The sequence below is a fragment of the Perognathus longimembris genome, chromosome 28, assembly GCF_023159225.1.
Source record: "Perognathus longimembris pacificus isolate PPM17 chromosome 28, ASM2315922v1, whole genome shotgun sequence".
NCBI lineage: Eukaryota > Metazoa > Chordata > Mammalia > Rodentia > Heteromyidae > Perognathus > Perognathus longimembris.
The window spans coordinates 76,343,209-76,370,208 of record NC_063188.1 but is presented as its reverse complement, the minus strand read 5'-3'; the positions used below and the strand labels follow the sequence as shown (position 1 = coordinate 76,370,208).

The window sequence follows — 27,000 nt, the reverse complement described above, 5'->3', positions numbered from 1 at the left end:
TCTTCATTGGTGTGGGTCTTATGGTGCTGATTCAATGTTAGCCAGGCCATTTCAGAAGTGAATGACTCTCAAACTTGAGTATGTACCACAATCATATGGAAGACTTGTTACAACACAGGCCACTGGGCCTCATCCTACATTTTCAGATCCAGGAGGATCCTGAGAATTTGCACTGTTAAAACTTTCCCAGGTGTTGCTGGGACTGTTGACCCAGAGATCACACCTTTGAGAATCACTGGTATCAGCAGAGCAAAGGGAAGTGACTGTGAACAGGTGATTTTCCCAAAGTTTTAACTAGAGGCCCAGGCTGGAAATTTAGGTGGTCCTCTTGTTATTCTATTCTATCCTTCTATTTGTTCTACTCTCCTCTCCTTTTCTCTTTTGGCCCATCCCATCTCCCCTCCATTTCATTCCCTTCCATTCTTTTCTTTGCAGTGCTGGAGATGGAACCCAGGGTCTTACACATGCTAGGCAAGTGCTCCGCCTTGAGCTACATCTCCAGCCCCTCTCATGCTTTTCTTGATAATAAGATAAGTATTAATTGATAACCCACAATTTTCCAGGCACTTCACAATTGTCCATTTTAAGCCCACATGAGGAAATTATCTCCACCTAATAACTGAGAATACCGAAATTAGAGTGGTAAGGTAAATGGACATGTTCACTATGAAGAAACAGAGCTCCAATTGGAAATTAGGCTTTCTGAGTCCAGTGTCTTAGCTCTTCTCTGAGACCATCTTTTGCTCATTTATTTATTTATAATTTAAATTTTGTTGTAACGGTGATGTACAGAGGGGTTATAGTAAGGTATACAGTAAGGGGTTATAAGTAAGGTAATGAGTACATTTCTTTTTGAACAGTGTTACTCCCTTCCTCATTTTCTCCCTCTCCCCGCTATCCTTCTCCCCTCCCCCAAGTTGTAAAGTTCATTTCCAACTAAGTATCACTGTTGCATTGGTTCACCCTCTGCCCCACTGTTTCTGTGATTCCCCTTCTCTTCCTCTAATCAGACAAACTTATACACATGACAAAGGGCATAGAGCTCAAAAACAGTGACAACCAGGAATAATCCAAAGGAAATACAAGAAAGAAAAATAACTACAAACAGTTCAATAAAAAAATCTCTTGTTTCCATTCCTTGGAAAGACCATCTTTTAAATGGAAATAATAATAAGATATCTGTAAGAGGACTGCTTTGTAGATGACAACAGAGCCCTTGTCATAGTCCAGGCATTGAGCAAGGGTTTACTACATATCCGTGGCAGCTTTCTTGATGGTTGTCAATGTCCTTCCTAATGTTAGTGTTGATACTTCAGTAGTCTCTGCCCACCCATGCCTCCCTCATCCCCCACAGCAAAGCCAACTAGGGAGACCAAGGATCAAATGCAATCCTGACTTTTAAGTATCATTTCCCATACATGTAACCTTTCTGAGCCAAGTCATGCCAGTAACTCCCTTTGACTAGAACTCCAGAGGTTGCAGGCTGCTCTCAGGAAAGCCATAGCCCAGAAAGCCACAGCTGAGCTGTGACAAACAGCCCACAAGACTCTCTCATCAGCTTTCCTTAATTCTTTGCTCCCTGTCTCACCCCCCAAGCCACTCTGCTCACTGTGCTAGAGGCTACAAATTCATCAGTTTCTTGTTGGCAAGGAAACATGCTACACACCCTTCCACCCTTCCTGCTGAAGAAACTACCACCCCCACTCAAACAGAAGCCAAGCTCAGTGTGTGTTTCTGTATATTCTTCTAAAATGAAATTACCTCTAACCCCAAGCCTCTTGCTTCCAATGCCAAATATAGTCACCAAGTTGGGAGAAAACTTACCCCTTAATTTCTCCAAGTGCCTGTGTAGAGGGAAGAACTAGTTATGGACAGGAAAGGCAGCTGAGGACAGTGTGGTGGCCAGTACTGAATACATCAAAAAAGTTGTCTGCTGGACCCTGGTGGCTCATGCCTGTAATCCTAGATACTCATGAGACTGAGATCTAAAAATCGGTTCAAAGCCAATCTTGACAGGAAAGTTCATGAGAATAAAACCCTCAGTTAATCAATAAAAAGCTGAAATGGAGCTGTGGCTCAAGTGGCAGAGTGCTAGCCATGAGCATGAAAGCTCAGGGACAGCACATAGGCCCTGACTTCAAGCTCCAGGACTGCCCCTCTCTCTGCACAAACATTGTCTGCCCTTTGGGTAATTGTATCAACAATACACACCAGCAAGTTCCTTGAATTGAGTGTTCTTTCTTGCTTGTAGAACTTGTTATTTGGACAGGTCCCCATTTGGGGGGCTTTGATTCTGCAAAGTGGATGATGTATACTTAATGGGGTTCCTAGGGAGTCACTACAGATGCAAAAGCCCACTGGAATGAAACTCTGTGGTTGTTCCATATTAGATGAGAAGAAAAAACAAGGAATTAGGTAAAGAGACTGAAAACAAGCAGCTAGTGAAATAGGATGAGAAACCAAGTGCCCATGACACTTGCCTGTAATCTTAGCTACTCATGGGGCTGAAATCTGGAGGATTATAATTTGATGTCAGTCTGGGAAGAAATGTCCATGAGATTCTACCTCCAAAATAAGCATCAAATGCTAGGCTGGAGGTGTGACTCAAGTGGTAGAGTGCCAGCTGAACAAGCAAGCCCAGAGAGCTCAGAGCCCTCAGTTCAAACTGTGATACTAACAAAAATAAAATGAACAACAACAAAAACAAACAGGATGAAAAGAAAGGCTATGTGGTATTTTAAAAAATCATCAAAAGTGAGGCACTAGTGCCTCACACCTGTAATCCCAGCTACTCAGGAGGCTGAGATCTGAAGATCACAGTTCAAATCCAGCTTAGGGAGGAAAAAGTCCATGAGACTTATCGCCAATTACTCACCAAGAAAACCAGAAGTGATGCTGTGGCACAACGTGGTAGAGGGCTAGCTTTGAGCAAAAAGAGGTCAGGGGAAGCACCCAGGACCACAGTTCAAGCCCCATGACTGACAAAAAAAAATCATCAGGAAAGAAAGTAAGGAGCCCCAAATCACAGAGAGCAGTATACCCAGACAAGGATCTATGTATTCTGAACTCCCATGTCATTTTTTATTATATCACTCTTATATCTAAAGCATTCAATAGGGTCCCAAATAAAGAAGAAGCATGCAGGTTGTCCACCCTCCACCCACCTGAATGGGAGGATCCTAGACTCACCTTGTGTTGCAACCAGAATGCCAGGACAAGCTGAAGGCTTCAGAAGGGAAATGCATGGTGGTGGCCGCTTCAGGGCATCCCTCCAGCAGCTTGGCCACGTGCCATGAGTGCGGCCTACTGACAGGGGCGTTTCTCCTATGGCCAGAAAGTGACAGGAAGTTAGCTTAGGGAACAGGGCTGAAATCACTTCCCAGGCAGCTTCCGCCCCACCCCCTCTTCCCTTTCAATGATGTAGAACATCTTGTAAGGAATCTGAGTGCTCTCTCTCAACTCCCAGTACTCAAATCCTTCATCCTGAGAGAGAAGGATCCTAGAGCTACAGGATGCCAGCTTCACAGGACTATTTTGTTTATAAAAGCATCCTAAGTACATACAGTAGTGCAAGACACATAGGAGATGCGCAGTAAGTATTTTAGATGCCTAACCTCATTTCTCTTTGAGGGAGAAAAACATCCAACAAGGTGGTTAATCTTTCCAAGAGGAGGCAAGTGAGGAAGAAGTTAGAACAAGTCAACACCAGGCTGTGAATTCTCCAATTTAAGCATTTGTGTGTTTACTATGTGCCACCTGCATAGGATTCTAGGCAATCACATATGAACCAAGCACATTCTTTGTCCTTGAGAACTCAGAATTCATAAGAAGAGACAGAGCTAGGTAAGGACACTGAGACAGTGATGGGCAGAGATGTGAGACACTTGAATTTGTAGGCAGAGTAGTAAGCAGGAAGTCCTTGCTCTATTGAAGAGAAATAGAACAAAATGCTGAATGTCACAGAGCTCAGCAGATGGGGGAAATGGACTGCTTAAGAAGTTAAGGATGAAGAAAGGAAACAGGTCTGAGGCCAAGGACTGAATGCAGTCAGGAATCTGTCAGGTACTAGAGGCCATGGCCATAACTTTTGCATTGATTGGCTTATTGTGCAAGACTCATCTCTGCACCCTGCTCTGAATAAATGCCATTCTTGCAAGTGGGGAAGAGCATGCAAGGGGCTTGAGTAATACCAGAGGCTAAAGAGATAGCTGAAGGGACAGAGAAATGGAGGAGGGAAGGAGAGGAGGTGAGATTGCAAGAAGAGAGGAAAGAGAGCAGCAAGATGGCAAGAGCAGAAGGGGCAGGAAGACGCTAGAGGTAAGATGAGACATGAATGGGAGAAAACTAAGAACGATTGAAGAGAAATATTTAGTAGAGAGAAATGGATAAAATCTGCCCACCAGAGGAAATACAGACAAGCCAAGTGCTGGACTGAGGCCTACAAAGGTGGTTCTAGGGAATTTGGCTTTCTAGGGACCCATGGATGAAATGGGAACAGGGCAGATAGACAAGGTGCAGGACGAAGGGAAGAGGAAACTGCTTGTCAAATGTCAGAGCCACAGGTCACCAGCAGTGGCTAAGATTTACAGAGAGGAAAATAAGGCGAGGCCCTGTCTTCGCAATCACATTGTTTTGTTCTGGAACACAGAGTGCCAAGTGGGGAAACTGGGGGTGCTAGCAGGCCTGGAGGCTGCCATACAAAGCCTGGTTGCTGGAAAACTTCTCCAGCTGCTCTTAGTTATGTGGTCAACACCTGTTTATCAAGCATCTTCAGGATATGGTACTGGCTACATCAAGTCTGTGTATCATGCATATCTACGATGTCCTGTGCTCCTAGGCATTGAGGCTACAATGGAAAAAAGAGCATCTGTCCTATTTCAAGTTCTTCTTTCCAATCTAGGATTGCTCGTTCTTCTGCATCCAAGATGTAAAATGTGAGTAGTCAGCTTTGTGACCAAATTCTCTTTGACTGTCTAACCAAAGTTCTCCTGTTCTAGGGCTTGAACTCAGGGCTTGCACACTGTCCTTAAGGTTTTTTTTTTCTTTTTGCTAAAAAACTAGCTTTCTACTATGTCAGTCACAGCTCCACTTCTGCCTTTTGGTAGTTAATTGGAGATAAGTCTCATCAGTTTTCCTGCCCAGACTGGCTTTAAACTGTAATCCTCAGATCTCAGCCTCCTGAGTAGCTAGGATTATAGGCATGAGTCACTGGTGCTGGCCTGAGTCATCTTCTTTTTTATTTTTTAAATATATATTTAAACATATTTTCTCTTTATTTAATTTTTTATTGTCATTATGAGGTAATGTATAAAAGGGTTACAGTTTCATAAGTCATGTAAAGAATACATTTCTTTTTAACAATGTCACTCCTTTCCTCCCTCTCTTCTAGTTTTTCCCTCTCATCTCCACCCACAAGTTGTATAGTTCATTTTCTACATAGTATCTGAGTCTTCTTTTAAGATACATCTCTTGCTTGCCAGCCTTTCTCCCTCTCCTTCTCTCTCTGTACTCTATTACCCTTTTTACAGTTCTTTTCCCACTATTACCAATATCACCTCCTGTTCTGGTCCAGGCCCTCAGTGCTTTATGTTCAAAATACTGCATCTACCTTCCATCCAGTCTCTTCTTATTCCACATCCAATTACTACTTTTGGGTACTAATATATTAAATACCAATTGAGTTGGAGGCATTCTTCCACTCAAGAATCTTAATTGACTCCCTATTTCTTACTTTGTCCTGCTTCAAATGTAAACTGGATCAGACCTTCAAAGTCTCTACCAACTATGTTATAGTCCAGTGCAACCTCATGTCTCTGCTTCAATCAGAGCTCTGTCCCTTTCTGACTTTGTACCTTTGCCATTGATTTTCTAGTAGGATCTATAATGGGCTCTGGGGTTAGATTCCTATGAAATATCTATTGTGCCACTTACTAGCTTCTGTTGCTTTAGATAGGTGATTTTACTTCTCAGAACTCCCCTCTCCTCCTTTCTTTCTGGTCCTGGAGCTTGAACTCAGGACCTGGGCACTGTCGCTAAGCCTCTTTGTACTCATGGCTAGTGCTGTACCACTTGAGCCACAGCACCAATTCCAGCTTCGTTGAATAGTTTATTGGAGATGAGAGTCTCATAGAGACTTTCCTGCCTGGGCTGGCTTCAAACCACGATGCTCAGATCTTACCCTCGTCACTAGCTAGGATTACAGGCCTGAGTCACTGGCACCTAGCTCCAACCCCGTTTTTACTGTCATGAATATTAGTCCATAAAGATATACCAATTAATAAAATAAATAATTAAAAAATAATATCAGTCTACTTGTGAGGCTGAGATCTGAGGATCTGAGTTGGAAGCTAGGCTGGGCAAGAAAACCCACAGAACTCTCATCCCCAATTAACTCCAAAAAATGCCAGAAGTGGAGCTCAAGTTGTAGAGAGCTATCCTTGAGCACAAAAACTCAGGGACAGCACCCAGGCCCAGATGTGAAGCTCCAGGACCAATACACACATAAAACAAAACAAGAAAACCCTGATAGCCATGTCAATGGAAATGTTTAAAGATCAAATGAGACAATGTGTCATATTTGAAGGTTTGAACCTGGTGCTGGTCAGATCGCAACTAGTAAGGTTCATTACTAGGACTGTCCTCTCTACCTAGAATAGACTCTCCAGCCTGTTCTTATGGTATTGCTCAACTGCTATCCACTCCATGCATCTTGCCCTGAACAAGTTAGCTGTTAACAGAGTCCATAATCACATGGGTGTTTTACATTGCTTGCCATCACATCATGTATATTAGCTTCATAATATCAACTATGTCAAACTCATAGGAAGAATGAGATGAATACAGCTAAGACAGATCTATGTTCAAATCCTAACTCTACTATTTTAGATGTTTGATTCTATGTGAGTCACTTAAACCATCTGAGCTTCAGTTTTCTCACCTGAGAAAGGGAATAACAGTTCATAATTGGCTAGGTTATTGTAGGGATTAGAGATAATATTCTCAAAGTATCTGAGACATAGTCTGTTGCAAGTGGTCAGTAACTAGCAGGCACTTCAGTGGCAGTTATTAGTTCAAACTCATCCTTTTGGAGAGCTCAAGGGAGTCTGACCACCCCTTGTCAAGACTCTGCTATGTAGCTCATGCCTGTAATCCTAGCTACTCAGGAGGCTGAGATCTGAGGATCACAGTTCAAAGCCAGTCCAGGCAAGAAAAGTCTGTTTGACTCTTATCTCCAATTAACCACTATAAAACCGAAGTAGTGCTGTGGCTCAAAGCAGTAGAGTGGTAGAGCGTTAGCCTTGATCTGAAGAGCTTAAGGACAGTGCCCAGGCCGAGAGTTCAAACCCTACAAACACACACACACACACACACACACACACACACACACACACAGAGAGAGAGAGAGAGAGAGAGAGAGAAAGACAATGCTACGCTACAAGATTCTGCTTTCCACACTTTTGAGAGGTCACTTATAAAGCCCCCTTCCTATCTAGGGTTACTCCAGGACTAGGAAACCATCCCAAAGACTAGTGGGGAGGATGAGAAGGGCAGTGGGATTTGGGAGATACTAGGGACAAATGAAAAGGCAAGGAGGAGGAAAATCTCAGTAGAAAGAATGGGAATGGGGGGGGGGTCCTTCTAACTCTAGTTTGGGAAAGAAACTTTCTCTAGGATTTAATATTTTATCACATTCCTATTCTTGAGTTGCTATATAGACCCAGGATTCCACATTTCAGATTCAATCCTAGTGTTCAAAATTCTGATTATATGACCTTGGGCAAGTCATTTCTCTGAGTTGTGGATTCTTCTTAGAAAGGATTATTGGGCACGAAACCCAGAGTCTTACACATGGTGGGTAAGCACTATACCACTGAGGTGGTTCCCCCAACCCCCTGAGTTATAAATTCTTTACCTGTAAAATAGGGAAGATGACCACCTCTTCCTCATGAATTATGGCCTAGACTAAATGCAATCAATGCCATGTATGGCATCAATCGGCACAGTACTTGATCACTACTCTATTAACTTAAAAAAATACAAACTCACATGAGTGCCAGAGATTCATGCCTTTAATCCTAACTACTCATGAGCCTGAGATCTGAGAATTATGGTTCAAAGCCAGCCCAGTCAGGAAAGTCTGTGACTCTTATCTCCAATTAACCAGCAAAAATCAGAAGGGGAGCTGTAGTTCAATTTGTAGAGTGCTAGACTTGATGGAAGAAAAAGCTTAGGGACATCACCTTAGGGACATGCCCTGAGTCCCCGCCCCAATACCAGCACATGCGTGTGTATACACACACACACACACACACACACACACACACACACACACGTACATATGTCTACAAACACAAACAAAACAAAACCATCCAAACTCAGTGGAGGCTGAAGATTTAAGGTGTGCCAGGCACTAAATACTTCACATACATTAGCTGGTTTAATCCTCACTCCACCCTTATTTGTAGGAGCTATTATTGCCCCCACTTTACAGATAAAGAAATAGCAGTACAGAAAATTTAACCAAGTTGCAAAAAGCATACAGCTAAAAACCAATGAAATGGTGATCAAGACTCAGATTTTCCATCTCTTCCTAGAATACCACACAACCCTTCCTCCCCAAAGGGATCCATCACAGAAAACTTACAGACCTGAAGCCTGTTATAGCCATTAACTTAAGTATATCAAAATGGAAGGTCTCAGTAGTCTTGAACTTGAAATCATCCCCTCCTTAGACAAGGGGCAAGAGTTGGGGGGGGGGGACAGATAAACAGAGAGGCAAGAAAATCCCATTCACCAACCCTGCAGCCTGAACCCAAATAGGAGAGTAATGACTCCAGCCCTTGCCCTTTCTCCTAAGGCTAGCTCAGGCGCTATCACTGAATACACTCTACAATCCATTACCCCCAAAAGTCTTTCTTAGAAAGGAGAAACACAAAGATATTAAAGAAAAAAAAAGGATGAGGAAGAGGGATAGTAGTCATGAAAGCCACAATGACTGACTGTACCTACCATAGAAGTTTCTCAGGGTGGAGAGATGGCTTGGGAGAGGTATCCAGCTAACTCTCTTTCTCTCTCTCTCTCTCTCTCTCTCTCTCTCTCTCTCTCTCTCTCTCTCTCTCTCTCTCTCTCTCTCTGACAAACTTGTATTCAATGTCTTCTCTTAGCTGGGACCCATCTGGCCCCTAGCTAAGACCTCCTAAGGTTAGGAAGTAACAGTCCAAGATCCTGAGTGCCATCCAAGGGACTCAGGATCAGTCAAGTCCCAGTTCCAAAAAGAGGATACAGTAGCACTGGAGACAAAGCATGTCATCAGCCTGGCTGGGCCTGGATGTAGCCACAGCCTTAAGGACTGGAAGCCAGTGTCAAGAGCTGGATAGGAATGAAGACAGACGCTGCTCCAGGGACAAGCCAGCACACTGGTGGCAAAGGGAAGAATGAAAGGCAGTTCTAAAAGCATAAACAGGCCCCCTGTTCCTGACTCCCACCTCCTCTGAGCCCTGGCCTACCCCCGCCACAGCTCAGAGGCCAATAAGGAAGCTGGGCCCCCAGCCACTGCTAGAACTCAGGAAAGGAGCAAGGAAATGATGTTTGGGAAAGATAAAGCGGGTGTCTAAAAAGAATTTTTAAAAATACACGTAAGTGAGAGAGAAAAATACCCCCAGACACATACACTTAAAAGAATTCCTGCACTTCCTGAACTGAGTTGACCCCACCCAGCCATCTCCTCAGGTTCTCAGAGGATAACCAGCAAAAGAAAGGCCATTACCAGACAGGCCTAGCTGCCTCCAGGTCCAGAGGGATGGCCCCACAGTTGAGTTTCCAAAGCTGAAGGAAAGTGACTGAAGGAAAGTGACTTAAGACATTCTCCAAGATGAAGGGCTTACTGCAATATAAAGATTTAAAAAAGTACTAGGCTGTACTTACAGGTTCTTCATTTCCAAAGGGCAATTGAGCAAACCCAAAGTAAACTTAATTTCTCACCACAGGCTCCAACTCCACAAATAGGTGCCTGCTAACAATGCTGGAAAAGTGGTAGTTGGGGTCAGTGTCTCTGGATCTTCCATAAATGTACTCTGCCCTCTCAGACCACTACTTTCCATCTCTGAGCTTGTTTCTCTCTTAAAAGTAAAACACTGAGCTCAACCATCATAGATGGCCCTTCCAGCTAGAACATACTATTATGGAGTGGCTCACCTGGAGCACCTAATGATGTCTTCACTGACCAGGGTGTTAGCCAGAAGTCAGAGCAGCCCCACATGGGTTTGTTGTATTCCCTAAGTCCAGGCCCCAACATCAGAATTGAATTTCTTTTAGAGATTTAGTGAAGGTTTCCTTTCATAATACTCCTGGTCCCAAATAGCTATTTCTCTTGGCCTCTGTCCCCAATTCCAGAAATTTCTGACCCCTAAAAAGGCTGATGGAATAAATATGTTAGGGCCTTTCTTCTCTGGGGAAATTTTGCTTGGAGGCACTTCTCCCCTTTTCATCTCTACCTTTTAGGGAAGTTTGGCTTGGCTTTTATCAACTTACGAAGGTACAATATGGAAGAAACTTTGAGAGTTTGGAAGTGCATATAAGTCTGGAGTGGAGATTCAGCTTCATTTTAACTAGTTGTTTGGGCTTGGGCATGACACAGAACTTCAATTTCCTCGTCTTTAAAATATGCCTAGTATGTGACAGGTATTTGATAAATGGTATCTGTTATTAACATGAAGTGCTACTCAAAATAGCAATGGAGACAGTACTGTTAATAGAAAGCAAATCGATTTCTTCAACACAAGGATAGATGAAAGAAAGGGAAGACTAGTTAGGAGAAGTCCCCAAGGAACGCTAGTACTCTAGAGAAGCACTTGTCAAACTTTCACAGACCTGAGAGTCACAGGGGGTTGAGGCAGGACTTATTTATTCAACAGGTCCAGAGTATGATCCAAGTTCTACCTTTCCAACAAGTTCCAGATTGATGCTTTGGCTGCTATAATAACTATATTTAGAGTAGCAGTACACTAGGGAAGATTCCCTGGATCCCAAAAAAGGATCAATATAATGTCTCTTGTCACATCAGTATTTAGGCCTGAGTGACCAGCCTTCCCTAGTCTCCTTGCCAAGTGACTTCATCTTTCCACTTAGTAACTTGTCCCATGCAAGTGCTTGTTTAATGAGGGCTGCCAAGCTCACTTCCTACCAAAATAAAAAGCAAGCACTTTGACAACAGGGGCTAGTAGGGGCTAAGGAAAGAATGCCTAGAGGAACAAGCATGTCTGTGGGATGGGCTAGCTGACACACAGTGGGAGTATGACAGTTGGGCAGTTCCAGATGGGTGATAGGCAGGTGAGCATAGATGGACATCCTTAAGAGATCCTTTGGCAAGGGAAGGTAAGTGAAGAATTTGAACAAAGTTTGGCCAGTGTGGGATTAGGAGGAAGAGATCAGAAGATGGGGTCAGGAACAGAGGAGTGCTTTGCCACTTAGCAGAATTGATATCCAGAGAATTTGAGCAACTATAACTTCATAGGGTGGAGCCAGGTATAGATGGCTACTCCTTTTCCCAGCTCACATGGAACAAGAATATGGCCTGGAAGCAGAGGAAGGTGGGCACACTCAGGCTTAAGTGGCAGGTCAGTCTGTTTCTGGCTCCTAAGAGTCCCTCAAAAGACCATTATGAAAGCCTGGTGCTGGTGGTTTATGCCTGTAATCCTAGCTACCTAGTAAGTTGATATCTGAGGATCATGGTTCAAAACCAGCCTGAGAAGACAAATCCAAGAGACTTATCTCAATGAACCAGAAAAAAATCCAGAAGTGGCAGAGCCAATCAAAATCTCAAAGCCCTCCCTGAGTTCAAGCTCCAGTAACACACACACACACACACACACACAGATTATGAGAGGTAAGGATAAGGGAAGGAGAAGCAATTCTGAAAGGCATCACTGTGAACTGTGGTAGTTGGCTGTCCACCCCAATATCTTCTGACAGCACCATTTGTCTTTGGGCATGGCTCCCAATGAATCTCCTAAAAGATACTTGGTGAGAAAGGAGAATCAGGAAGAGAACCATGGCTCTGCCTAAATCAGAAAAAAAGGAAATGTGACTTGCTTGGGGCTTATGCTTAGCCTCAAGTCTGAACCTTAATATGATGTGGGCCCTTTCCTTCGTTCTAAGTGCTTGGCCAAGGAGAGGCACAAAAGAGAGCCCTTGATTAGCTGTTTACTTTCTGTGACTCTTCTAGTCTCCTCCCAATCAGCACATTCCACCTGCCCCACAAGAAGGCGTCCCAGAGCATTCTGACTGTTAGGCAGGAAGAGAAGGCTGCAGTCAGGCAGAACAATGCATGCCTTGTTTATCTGACAGGAGGGGAAAAGCTGCTTGGTCACCATGGAGGGACACAGAGCTCTAACCGCCTGCCCATGCCCCACTGCTGGCTGGGATGGTTCAGCCTGGTAATCTAGAGACTCTTTATTACACACCCAAGCAAAGAGTGATGTGATTGGGAATAGGGTAGTTTTAAAGAGAACTTTCAGGATAATGGCTTTGGCATCAATGTAGGAAAGCTATAATTTGGGATACTCAAGACAGATACATTGAGAGAAGCATTTTTTTGATGGTCCTGAAACACTAGATAAAAGGGATTGCATTAAAATGAAGACTTTCTGCATGGCAAAGGATGTATTTAGCAAGATAAATAGAAATCCCACAGAATGGGAGAAGACTTTTACTAGCTATGTATCAGTCGGGGCCTCATATCTTTTTTAGTTTTTTTTTTTTTTTTTTGCCAGTCCTGGGGCTTGAACTCAGGGCCTATGCACTGTCCTTGGCTTCTTTCTGCTCAAGGCTAGCACTCTACCACTTGAGCCACAGCACCACTTCTGGCTTTTTCTATATATGTGGTGCTGAGGAATCAAACCCAGGGCTTCATGTATACAAGGCAAGCACTCTACCACTATCCCATATTCCCAGTCCTGCATCTTTATTTTTTTCTTTATCTTTTTTTTGTCAGTCATGGGGCTTGAACTCTGAGCCTGGGTGCTGTCCCTGAGCTCTTCAGTTCAAGGCTAGTGTTGTACCACTTGAGCCACAGCTCCATTTCTGGTTTTCTGGTGGTTAATTAGAGATAAGAGTTTCATGGACTTTCCTGCCTGGGCTGGCTTTGAAGCAGCTGGAATCCTCATCCCTCAGCCTCCTGAGTAGCTAGGATTACAGGCATGAGCCACTGGCACCAAGATTGGAGAACCATCTGAGTAACCAGTTCTGCCTCCCCAACTCTACAGTTCTTCGGAGCTCCCTCTCTACATAGCTGTGTTCAGTTCATCCACTGTCTACTCCTGCCTTTCATTTCAGGGTCCATTTCTGGCTATAAAGAAACCCAAGATTGGAAATTAAAAGGGAAGGGAATGAGCATAAAATAAAGATCCTCCCAATGTAGCAATGTGTGCATCAGGCAATTTTCAAAGTAGGGAACAACAAATTCCTCTGATTGGGGACATTGCATTTGACCTTCTGTTTCAATTACTCTAATATTAGATCTTGATTTCTTAATTTTTTTTATTTCGGGGGGGGGTTACTGGGGTTTGAATTCATGGCTTTGCGCTTGTTAGGCAGTATAGTATCACTTGAGCCATGCATCAAGCATGTTGTGCTTTAGTTATTTGTCAGATAGGGTCTCATGCTTTTATTTGCCTGGAACACCTTTGGTCTATGATCCTCTTACCTATACCTCCCACATAGCTAGCGTGAAAAAGCATGAAGCACCATGAGTGGCTTATTTGTTGTGATGGGGCTGGGTTGACCTCAAAACAGTCCTTCAGATCTTTACCTCCTGAGTAACTGAGATTATAAATATGAGTCACCATACCAGGCCAGTAAAATCTTTAAAACATGGGATAGATGTTTTTCCAAAGAAGTTTGAAAGTATATAACCATCCAAATGACTTGGAAGGGTTGTGTGGGTTTTAGGAGCTATGAAAATAATAGTAGTTTAGGAATGTAGTAGTCATAATTCTCATTCAGGCTATAGAGAAATTTGTAGTTTTTCTACATTTAGTCTGATAAAATATACTCACTATAGACTGGTGTTAGCCAGTGATCCTAAAGGCAAGGAGTTGGATGGTGTCAAATTTGTAGGAAACGGGGCAAGTAAAAAATGTGAATAATGAAAGAGGGATTTTTATTCTTTTTTCTTTCTTCCTCTGTGCTCCAAGCTAAGGGTATGACATAGCAGGGCTGAGGGAAGCTTCAGAGGCACACATAGAGATAACTGTACATATAACATTATTTGACTCAACAGAAGACCTTACACCTTTTGCCAGGATGCCCAATTTCCCAGACCAACACCCAGAGTGATAAGGAAGGTGGAGGCTGTTTGTCCTCCAGCTCTGGTTTCTATCAGTCATATTTATGGTATTCTTTGGGATGAAAGCAGGGAGAACAACACAAGCTTTCCTTTCTTCCTTCTTTAAGCTCATTATCTCCTTTTGTTTGTACCCAGTATTGAGCATAGCACTTTTGATGCATCTTCTGGAATCCACAAAGGGATCACTCAGACTCAACTCTCGATTCTTGGAATGTCTTCTACTACTATATTCACTGAGCCCTAGCAAATAGCTAGTACTGGAGGTTTGTAAATAAGATGGACATTAGCGGAGATAATGTAGTAGGTAGAAAGTGAATAGGCTACACCATGGAGTTTGCTTAGATCAAGGCAAGTGGTTTGAATTTTATTCTCAGTGAAATAGGAACTTGTCAGAGGTTGGCAAACAAAAGATGAAGATGATCTACATTTTACAAAGATCTCACTTGGCTGACAGATTAAGGCTTTTGTAGGTAAGAAAGAATGGCAGGCTGTTCTGGGGAGTTAGAAGTAAGTGTAGGAAAAAGAAGTTTAATTAGAGATATTGTGAACAGAGAGAGAGAGGGAGAGAGAGAGCTGACAGTATTTGTTGACAGATTGAATGTGGAAAGTGAGGGAACAAGAATAATCTATGACACTTGGGTCATCTGGCAACTGTGCCTTCTTAGCATACTTCATTCCTGAAACTGGGTTATTATAGCTTAAAAAAAAGAAGTTGGCAGTCATCATCATTCTTTTATCCAAGCATTTAAGATGCTTCTATCTGCATTTAAGGTAAATGGAGAGATATTGTAAAAATGAAGAAGACAAAAATATCTGTGTTCAAGGAATTTATAACATAAAAAGGGCCAGGGGAGGGGGCTCGGAGAAGGCTTGGAAAACCAAATAATTGAATAACAGAAATATCAGAAATGCTAACCAAAGGAGAGTTAAAGGAGAACATGTGCCTGACTGAATTTTGGAAGACTTGGTACCACTTCAACTGGAGAATGGCGGGAAAGAGCTCTTGCCAGGTTTACATGAGCAAAAGTGGGAAAGGCAGGAGTACATGGCAGAAAGAACACACAGTTTCTACAAAGTACACAGGAAGACAAATGAATCAAGGACACGGGGCCCTTGAGTGTCACCCCACAGACAAGAAGCCTTGGAGGTTCCAGTATAGGAGAGTACTATAATACAGTGTTGCAGGATGGGTACTCCTGTAGCCATGCGTGGTATGCCTTATGTAGATAACACTACTACGAGAAACACATAAAGACATGTGTAGGATAATATAAAATACATAATAGAAATTCAAAGTAGGTCAGGCACAGTGGCTCATGCCAGTGTCCTAGCTACTCAGGAGGTAGAGATCAGGGAAGATTATGGTTCAAGACCAACTCAGGCAAAAAGTAAAACCCCGTCTCAACCAATTAGCTAGACATAGTAGTTTATACCTGCCATCCCTTGCAAATGAAGCATAAGTAGGAATTTGGTTCAGACCATGTGGGAAAAAAATCACTGGACTTTATCCCTAAAATAACCAAAGCAAAAGGGCTGGGGTGTGCCTCAAGTAATAGAGTGCCTGCCTAGCAAATGTGAGGCACTGAGTTCAAATTCTGTATTACAAAAATGTCAATAAGTGGTTTGTGTTGGGATGGAAAGGTAGGAAAGATGATCAAAAGGGTTGAACTATTAATTTGATATGAAGGAAAGGTAAAAGATGGTTGCAAAGCACCTAGGAGAATGGTGACATCACTAACCTAGGTAAGGAAGGAGTAAGCTTCAGGAGATGGCAGTTTCATTTAGATCACAAGTCATTATGTTGGAAAATTCTGTACCTAGGGATGCCCAGTGAGCAGCAGGGCAAATGTGGACAAAATACAGGCATGTGGCCAGAGACGAGGTAGTTAGGCCAGCTTTAGTGGATGTTACTGTTCACACAGAATGTTTGCAAGGGAAAGAAGACTGAGAACAGATATTTACAGACCAGCTATCCTTTGGGAGAGAAAGAAAAGAGATTAAAGAATAAAATATAATTTTCAACAACATTGGCATAATTGTGTGTGTGTGTGTGTGTGTGTGTGTGTGTGTGTACTTGGGCTTGAACTAAGGGCCTTGTACTCTCACCTGGCTTTCTTGCTCAAAGCTGGCACTCTACCACTTGAGCTACATCTCCAGCCTAGCTTTTTGCTGGTTCACTGAAGATAAGTATCTCGCAGAGTTCTCTGCCCTAGCTGGCTTTAAACTACAATTCTCCAATTCTTAGCCTCCTCGCTAAGTATTGGTGGTTCATTCCTATGACCCTACTCAAGAGGCTGGGGTCTGAGATCAAAGCTAACCCAAGCAGGAATGTCCTTGAGATTCTCCTCTCCAACTAAGCAGCAAAAAGCCACAAATGGAGCTGTAGCTAGAGTGACTGAACATCATCCTTGAGCAGAAAATGCTAAGGAACCAGTACCCAGGCCCTGATTTCAAGCCCCAGCACTGGCACAAAAAAATATGTATGCATACATATTCATATACCAGTGAAAGCAAATTAAAAGTTTGGATGTAAATGTATGAATCTATCCTACCAGTGGGTTTATTTAAATGTCTGCATTAGAGGAGTAAGGATCATCTTTTTATTTTTTAAGTGCTCTAAATTTTCTACATCACACATACATTAATTTTTGAATAAGAAGAGGTTTCACAGAAAACGTCACTGCTCTCCATAAATACATCTATTACCCAGGCAACGTATGATCCAACTGCTTGACACGTTCTTATTAGGAATCTGCAGTTGTCTCTGTGTTCTATTTAACTATCTGAAACATCTGGACTCTGCCTTTAGGGAAATTAGCCCAGAACCCACCAACCTAGCAAAATGCCTTTCCCAGTACTGTTTTGCTGTTTGGGAGGGAATGCCACTAATTAAAGAAAAATGCTATGTGACAGTTGGCTTTTAGTTTTACAGGGCTGGGGCTCAAACTCAGGGTGCATGCAAAACATTTATTCTACCTCTAAATTATACTCAACCCCATTCACAATTTCCCCCCATTTTCAGCAGTGGACACTGTTCTTTGCTGTGAGAGCAGAGCAAGGCTTGAACAGAAGGAGAAAGTTTTAGGGGGAAACTAGCAAAGGAAAAGGAAGGTCAAGCCAAAGTCAGTATTTAGGGCAGAGCCAATGGATTGAAAAAGTTACCCAGAACCTTCTGGACAAACTTGGGTGGAGAGAGAACAAAGCATAGGAAAATCTGGTAGGAGGTGGGAGTAAGTACCATTTTTGAAGCCATTTAACTACTAATAGTTTTATGTGATATTTGTAGTCTATAAAGAACTTTCATGGACAATGTTCGATTTAATCACCACAACAATTTTGATCAAATCCACTTTAGAAACAAATGGCTTATAGAGTCTGAAGTAAATCATGTACAACATGAATATAAATTTCTTGTTTCAAATTCCTGTGTTTTTTCCCAATTAAACATTGTTCTCAGAATTTGTTCTAGATGCCAGCAACTGCATCCCCTGGGAGTGTATCAGAAATGAAATTCTGAGATCCTAGCTCATACCTTCTGAGTAAGAAAGTCTGGGTAAAGCCCCCCATATTGAATGTTGAGAAGCAACACTCTAACAAACATTTTAGAACAAATAGCTCCTTCAGAGCTATCTAAAATTGCTTTTATCAATGGCTTACATTTTTCTGTGTAGAGAGGTGTTTTTATTTTTTGGTTTAATTTATTCTGAATTATTTTAAATTGGTTTTATTGCAATGGTAAATAGAAAATCTTTCTTAGACAATTTCTTGTTAGCATAGAGAAATGCTATTGATTTTTGAAGGCTGATTTTTATTACATACTATAATTTTACTTAATTTATTTGCTATTTCAGACAGCTTTTAGGTAGAGTGTTAGGGGGGTTTAATATAGAAGATCATAGCATTGCAAATCCAATTTAACTTTTCTAATTTGATGGCTTTATATCTTCTTTTTCTTATCTAAATTCTCTGGCTAGGATTTCTATACTGACTAGAAGTGGTAAGAGTAAACATCCTTGTCTTGTTTCTTATTTTACAGAAAAGTATTTCAACTTTCTACCATTCCATATGATGCTACGCACTGTGTGTGTGTGTGTGTGTGTGTGTGTGTGTGTGTGTGTGTGTGTGTGTGTTGATACTGGGACTTGAACACTGAGCCTTATACCCTTGCTCAACGTTTTACCATTCAAGACTAATGCTCTTCTACTTGAACCACAGCTCCCCTTATGGCTTTTTGATAGTTAATTTGAGTCTCAAGGATTTGTCTACCAGAGCTGGCTCGGAACCTCAATCCTCAGATCTCAACATCCTATGTAACCAGTACTATGGGGATGAACCACTGGTGCTCAGTTTCGTATATGCATTTTTATTATGATAAAGTACATTTCTTTGATGTCTAGTTTGTTAGAGCGGGTTTTTTAATATCATGAACGCATTTTCAACTTAATGAAATATATTTCTTCATTTATTGCGATGATCTTATAATATCCTTATTTTTGCTAATATGGCAGATCACATTTATGGGTTTATATATGCTGAACTACCCTTACAGTAAGGAAATTAGAAAGCTGGGTGGGAAGTTGTTTAAGGATGTAGATGAAGAGGAGTCCATGCTCCCTGGCTGGAAAAATAACATACCCTTTGGTTATGTTGCCAGTAAGTTTCCTCTTGTGGGCGGGGGTACTTTTTCATTGTGTATACTGCCTTTGTAGTATTTGAATATAGAGTGTCCCGTGTGAGATAAGCACTGCTTTAAAAAATAAGAAATACTTAAAGATCAACTTGTCCAAAAATGCACTAATTTTTCTTCTAATGCTAGAGAGAAAATGAATTATTTACTAAGGTAAGAAATCTGGGAGATACTCTGGATACTTCTTTACTCCTCACATCTTATATACAGGAAACCAAGACTTACTGGTTCTATTTTCTAGATTTAACCATTCTCAAATATTCCCCCTTTCATTCTTCCCTGAATCGCAGATCACTTGGATTACTGCATTCACTTTTTAACTACTTCACCTGTCTTCTAAAATAATTAATTAATTAGCTGGTCATAGGGCTTGAACTCAGGGCCTGGGTGCTATCCTTGAGCTTTTTCACGTAAGTCTAGCTAGTGCTCTACCACTTTGAGCCACAGTGCCACTTCCTGTTTTCTGGTGGTTAATTAGAGGTATGAGTCTCATGGACTTTCCTGCCTGGGATGGCTTTGAACTGTGATTCTTAAGATCTCTGCCTCTTGAGCAGCTAGGGTTACAGGTGTGAGATACAGGCACCTATCCCAGTTCTCTTTTTTAATCCCTGAAAAATGCTAGAAGATGCATTTGTCCAAAATACTAATCTGGCCCTTCCTCTCTTGTGCTTAAAATCCTTCACTAGCTCCCTAGTGGCTATAGGAGAAGTCCGAGTTCATCATCATGGCAGACAACAGACTAGACCTTCTGTGTTCATACTATAACCTGTCTCTCAATAGGTACAAATATAAAGATGGAAAGGGAGGATAATGGATCTGATATTGAGAATAAATGAAAGCCTCTCAGAAATCCTACATGCTGGGGCTTGAACTCAGGGCTTTAAGTTCTTACCAGGCTTTCCTGCTCACTGATGGTGCTCTAACACTTGAACCATGCCTCCAGCATAACACTTTTACTAGTTAATTGGAGATGGAGTCTGGAGGATGTTTCTATCCAGGCTGGCTTCACATCACAATCCTCCAGGTTTCAGCCTCCTAAGTAGCTAGGATTATAGGTATGAGGCACCGATTCTGGTTCACTGTGTGAAATTTTTGTAGTTTATTTAAACTTTTCCATCCAAATAATGAATACTGATGTTGTTTCTAAAATTCTGTTAATACAAACAAGGATTTCATGAGTGTCTTTGTATGTGTCTTCACGTACATATTTCATTCTACCTTTGAAAGTTTTCCAAGTAGAACTCTGCATCCAAAGGTATGGAAACATTTAATATGAGAAAAATCTAAAATCCGAAGAAGTTATAATAAGTTATAGAAGTTATAGTTTGCACTTCCACCAACCTTAAGGCAGTACTTTTGAACTTTCAGGGGCCTGTAAATTTCCTAGGGATCCAGTGGGTCTGAGGTGGATCAGCATTTCTAAAAATCTCTCACTCGATACATATGCTGCTGGCACACTTTCTGCATCAAGGTCTAAGGTTTCACATTACTCCACATTCTTACTAAATAATGCATATTAAATGTTCCCATTTCTGCCAGTCTCATAGGTGAAAGTTGTATGTTATCCCTTAACTTAATGTCTATCTCTTTAATTATGAGTGCTGTGTTACAGTTTTCCATTCATTTTTACCTTTTTTGTCTAAACTGCCCAGCCAAGTTCTTTTTCCTCCCTCTCCCTTTTTTGTGTGGTGGTATTAAAATTGAACTCAGGGTCTCACACTCTCACTTGACCTTTTCACTCAAGACTAGCACTCTACCAATTGAACCAGACTTCCACTTTTGGATTTTTGATAAGTGCCTCATGGGTTTGTTTGCTGGGAAGGCTTGAATCAAGATCTTCAGCTCTTAGGCTCATGAGTAAACAGGACTACAGGTGGGAGCCACCAGCACCTGGCTTTTCCCCTTCTTTTAGAAAGGTTTGTTGGCAATTTCCTCAGTGACTCTTAAGAGCTCCTCATATATTAAGGAAACCAGTTCTTAGAAAAGGACTCTCTAGTCTTAGAAAATGATACACAACCTGTACCCCAGTGGTCTGTGAGTTTTATTTATGTATTTTGGTGGTTGTTTGGATTTTAATTTTACATAGTTAAATTTCAAATATTCCCCTTTATGACTCTCAGATTTTGTATCTTAGAAGAGTCTTTAAAATCTCAACATGATATACTAAAATCATATATCCTTATCCTTCAGTTGGAAGAGATTAGCCCCAAGATTCTGTAAATATCCAAATAAAATGATATTGTATTTTCATAAAACCTAAACAAATTTCCCTAGATACTTTAAATCATTCTGGGTGGCTTAAATAATTAATGTGATATAAACACCTTTAAGGTCTTCCAGCTATTAGGTAATTCCATTCCATTTTATTATATAGCAACAATTGTATATGATAGACCTACAGTTCAATCCTTCTACTAGTACATTGTTGCAAAATTGTTCATTGGGAAAGAAAAGAATATATTCCTTGATATATATATATATATATATCATATATATCATTGATATATCATATATATCATTGATATATCATATATATCATTGATATATCACATATATATATATCATTCAGCTTGGAATCCTACAGAAAGGGTTATGGGACTATGAGAAAATGAAAGGTGAGAAAATAAAGACAATGAGGGTAAGAATACTTCTAAAGTCTAAGAGGCTTTGCTGTGAAGAAAACGAGTGGTAGTTGGCAGAAGATGAAGGCTAAAGGCAGATGATGTTTTTAAGATGAAAGGACCACCTGAAGGTGGCTCATTGGCATTTAGGTTAATTTAGATTAGAGATCACATTCTGTATGTAGAGGGCAATCTGTAGCCTTAATCTCTCCTCCAAACACCACCTTATTTATACCTACTCTCTATAAAAATCAGTGGGATCTTTATATATCTTACCAATCACCTCAAAATAAAAACAACAGAAACAACATACAAGGAGACACTAAGCCCACTTTCTATTGACTTATTTCATGCTTGCTTATTTTAAATCCTTAAAGTTGTGACTGGCTAAAACCTTGTGGTCATCATTTATTCCTTTTTGTCTTTATCCTGTACAGTGAATGACTTACCAGGTAGTGGCTTTGTTATATCTCCCCCTATCAATGTATCCTATCTTTGCCAATGCTATTTAAGCAATCACATCATTTTATCTCCCTATGTCTAATCCAATTCCCGGCAATTTTCACAAGTGCCAGTTTTCTTCTCACAATCCCGTAGTGGTTCCCCATTTGCTTGTATAAACCTTCTATCTATTTTTTCAAATTTATTTCACATGGATCTCACTACATTTATCTTAAGTGGGGTAAGCCTCTTTACTATTCCTCAACTTTAGATTTCTTTCCATCCATTTTTATAACTTCCCACAATCCACCTAGAAATCAGGACGAAGCTCCCTGACATTTTCCACAGGCAACATCTTCAACTTTCTCCTCTAGTCTTCAAATTTACTTGGGGCTGGTATCGTTGACTTTCACATCTACTTCTTTTGCTCAACTACTTTATCCATCTGTGTCTTCTCTCTCTCAGCTAGAGTGGAGGGCTAGAACATATCCCCACTGCTATTCCCACTACATTGTTTAACATATGCTCTAAGGACTCAAGAATAATGACTTAATCAATGAAATATTGTCATAAAAATTTGCTATTGAAAGAGATCTTCAGAGAATTACCTTTTGGAAAAATGTCCGGCTTATTTTTACCTTTCAAATGCCATCCCAAGCATAACGATACACATTTATTGGATAGATAGTCAGTACTGTCAGGAATGGCTATACCTTTAAGACCTGGGACTGCGTGGCTATTATCCACTCCTAACTTCCCCCCCCCACCCGGTCTGGAACTGGAAAGTCGGCCCAAACCAGCCCTGCCTCTTGTCTTGGAGCACATGTCTCATAATGGCGCCGGCCTGAGCCCAGGGGGCCGGTCCTGGGGGGACTGTGATCTTCAGGTCTGCGGGAAATTTCGTGACATCACTGTGATGGACAGTTCATCAGCCAATCGTTAATACCCAGTTAGTCCCTCCTCTTCCTGCCACCATTACTGTTATATAAACCCCTCCCCTGAATAAAACTTCCGGAGCTCCTGAAGCTTACTCCGAGATGTCCACGCATACCTGGCCTCCTTGGCGAGTATAGGGGGGGGAGGGTATTCTCGTGGCCACACCTGGTCCGGAGCTTACCCATGGCCCTCGCTCCCGCATTACTTCCTACTGGCCAGAGGCTTGCATGAGAGCGAAAGGGGAACACATGGAAGTGGCAAATAGGCCCGGGATCTACACGGAAGGAGGTATAGAGTTAGCCCGGCAAATGGCACCATAACGTGGGGGCAGAAAACCCGCGGGAAACAAAATTCTCAGCATCGGTAAGCCTCCTGGAGCATGGGTGTGGTCAGCCCATCGATTCAGCAAAGGATGGGGAAGGACTTAAGTGCCTGGAATAATTTGTCTTTCACTGAATTGGACTTTTGGGACGCTCAGGCCAAGGGCCGAGGGATTTCCGCTGCCCGGGGGATGGGCTCACATGCAGGTCCCAGGCACAAGGCTTCGCAAGTCAGGCAGCGCGGCGCCGGGTGGGGCGGAGCGGAGCACGCGTCCTGCGGGAGGCCCTTCATGGTGGCTTCACAACAAGTGGGGCGGGCAGCGTGGGTACCGTGGCAGGCATGGCAGAGGAGCACAAAAGGCGCGGGCAGCAGCGCCCAAAGTGGCTGCTGCCATCTGGGCTGGGACCCCCGCCCTCCCGGGGTTTCCGGGTACCGATTTGCGAGCGGAAGCGCCTTAGGGCACGGCGGACGTGGAGGAGGCAAGGCGCTAGGGCCCCTAAAGCAGCCTGCCCTTGCGCCGGCCCCCTCCCCCTTTCCGCTTCTGAGGCCCGGCGCCAGCGGCTGCCCGGCCCTGGAGCATGGCAGCTGCGCGCGCGGGGTGTTTGGGCTGGCATGCCTTCATGCCCTTCCTGCCTCTAAAGCCTGCCTCAAATTTACTGGACTCGCCTATAATACCTGTTGACTAAAAGAGACAGGAGCTTAGGTTTTTGTTACTAATGCTTGATAAGTTGGGATGGCCTCCTCCTGCCCCCACCCCTGCTGGTGGGTGTGTTGGAATCATCAGGGCTGGGCAGGGACTCGAAGGCTGGGAGGCTCCTGGGAATGCTTCACAACAAAGGTGTCCTGCTGTGAGCTTGCGGTCTGTGTCCTGTTCGTGTCTTGTCTCCCATCTCCTGGACCTTCTCTGGTTGTAAGAGCTGAACTGGTTTCTCAAAATGTGGCTTCTCGGATAATCTGTAAAAATTTTGGATTGCTAAAAAGGATTTTTTTTGTTTTTTGTTTACTAAAATATGGGCAAATAATACCATTTCGCCACTGGAATTCCAGAAAACTTACATGGCCAATTCAGAGATTTTTCCTAAGAGCGCACAATCTGTATGTCTGTCTGTTTGTTTGTCTGTGGGTAAAAGCATATAAAATCTAACATCATGGTTTAAAAATTACTTCCTTTTAACTACTACATTAATTTGCTTTAGTTCTGTGTGAAACTTTCCCTTGCAACTCCTAGGTGGAGTTGCAGTAAGAAAAAGCCCCAGGTCTCTAACCCAAATGGATTGTTTGGGGGGCAAGCAAACGTGTCTAAGAAAAACTCCAAAGGGTTCTAATATACAGCAATGAGTAATTTGACTGGATTTTCTAAAACTACCCCTTGAGAGATACTAAAAATTAAAAGTCTTTCTTACTGGTTAAGAAAGTTTATTTTTCTAATGTGATTTGATTCCTGTGCTATTTTTGCAATTTAGAGATATTGAAAAGGCAAGATGCTAAGACCAAATCTCTTGTGTTTATGATTCTGGTAAACACTGTTTTGTTTGTTTGTTTTTGTTTTGGCCAGTCCTGGGGCTTGGACTCTGGGCCTGAGCACTGTCCCTGGCTTCTTTTTGCTCAAGGCTAGCACTCTGCCACTTGAGCCACAGCGCCACTTCTGGCCATTTTATGTATATGTGGTGCTGGGGAATCGAACCCAGGGCCTCATGTATATGAGGCAGGCACTCTTGCCACTAGGCCATATCCCCAGCCCCTGGTAAACACTGTTAAAAGTACATTTGTCACAGTTATTTTGGATATCAGTCTAATGATTCAGGTACTAAATTCTATGTGTATACTGTGATTTAATAAGTAAGACTCCTAACTATCTTAAGTTACATATAATCAGGCAAGTATTTTAAAGTATGTATAATAAAATAGTGGGGATAAAAGTAAATTCTCATTAACCCTGTATGTAGAAAAAAAAATAGCAAAGCAAGCTAATGTTTCTCACTAATTTATTGGAAAGTTAAATGGATAAGTGTTTCTAATTTTGTAATTGTAATTCCTGCATTAAGAAAAAATTGTCATTTGAGTTCAGAGTCTTTTGGATGCAAATAAGGCTGAGGCAAAGGCTTAAAGTACATTACTAGATAAAAATTTAAACAACCATAGTGCTAACATTTTTCCAGGTCAAAGACATCATAGCCACAGAGAGGCCACAGAGTTACCTTGGGATTTTGTAACTAGGGAAATCTCTTAAAGTCATCACCCTGCTTGAACCAAGAGGGCATCAGCCTACAAAAGCCAGAGAATACTCAAAATGACCAACCAGGAAATGCTAGGGGATTTCAAATGTCTTAAACAGTTTGTGTAGAATCTTTCAGGAGGTGTGACAACCTGTCCAGAGGACTCTCTGAAATCCTACTACAGCCTTACTCAGATGCAACCCATCTCTCCTGCTGGCCTGCTAATTTGGGATGGAAGACACAACCACTTCAGATCCATTGAAGTTGAAACCTTTCATTGTCCTGACCTTTTGCCCTCCTAATTATTATTCATTTGTGCTCTCTTCCACCTGCCGGTAAGATCAAATGGTATGATTTAAATTGATGGCACATAGATCTCATTCAGTCTGCTGTTCTCTAAGTGTTATAAGAGAACTCTGACAAGCAGTTGTTGGTCAATTCTTGACAAGTTACAGATGGGGCTCTGTTCCTATTGTTCTCCTTGTTGCTTTAATTGGATATAAAAAGGTCTCATATGGCTAGAACTCCTCGGATTACAGTTCAAAGCCAGCCCGGGCAGAAAATTTCTGTAAAACTCCATCTCCCAATTAACCAGCAAAGAGCCAGACTGGAAGCTTGGCTCAAGAGAACCAGAGAAATGCTGAAAGCGGCACCGTGGCTCAAGTGGTAGAGCACTAGCCTCGAACAGAAGTACTCAGGGATAGTGCTCAGGCCCTGAGTTCAAACCCCATGAATGCCGATGAGAACATGCCATCCCAGCAACAAGTGCCTGAACTCCTGGGACTCAGCCAGTCCAGGAAACAAGGATATGGATAGGAGTCAGAGGAGAATGATGTCATATCCTAAACGGAGTCGCCTTGTCTCACCCTTTCAAAACTAATCAGAGCCGGGAGATCAGGAGGAATAGTTACCTGTCCATTTTCCTTTATCCTGCCAGTTGTATATATGTATGTATATTTATTTTAGCCTCTGACTGGCTACTCCAAACCGATTAACTAGCCCTAAACACTTCCTTCAGTTATTCCTCCTTCTTTGTAATTGACCACAATTGGGTTTATGCTCCAAATGGAACTTTTCTGGCTTATGCCCAGGGTATGTTCTCCTATGTCATTCATATTAACTAGCCCTGTGAACTTGTCTGCCTTTTGCCTGATCCTTTCAAAAGTCTCTTTTAACAGAATAGCATCCCTCACTGAGGTCACCACCTGGGAACTTGCAATTCAAGGCCATCATCTCTCTACACTGCTATGCCCAACGCAGATCTGGACCCTGGAGGCCCCAGCCCTAGGGACTTCCTGATGTGACCAAGCTACAGGAGCTGGCCAGAGGAGACCATGACACCCTCTGGCCCTGATAACCATTCTTGTTGTAATTATGAGGACTTTTGCCAACCAAACTGGATGGTACCAGGCCATATGGCAAATCAGGAGCCCC

General features: G+C 42.2%; 1 protein-coding gene across 5 annotated transcripts in view; it reads right to left on the bottom strand.

Moving 5' to 3' along the window:
- Shroom4 (shroom family member 4) overlaps positions 1–27,000 on the bottom strand; it is a 216,571-nt gene that overhangs the window by 39,082 nt on the left and 150,489 nt on the right. For 3 of the 5 annotated variants that reach the window (XM_048335887.1, XM_048335882.1, XM_048335885.1), the window contains one exon: positions 3,190–3,324. In XM_048335887.1, coding sequence (XP_048191844.1) covers positions 3,190–3,324 — 135 coding nt within the window. Of the gene's footprint in view, positions 1–3,189; positions 3,325–9,009; positions 9,071–9,141; positions 10,091–27,000 lie in introns of those variants that run through there. The other 2 variants (XM_048335884.1, XM_048335883.1) reach the window with 2 other exon arrangements.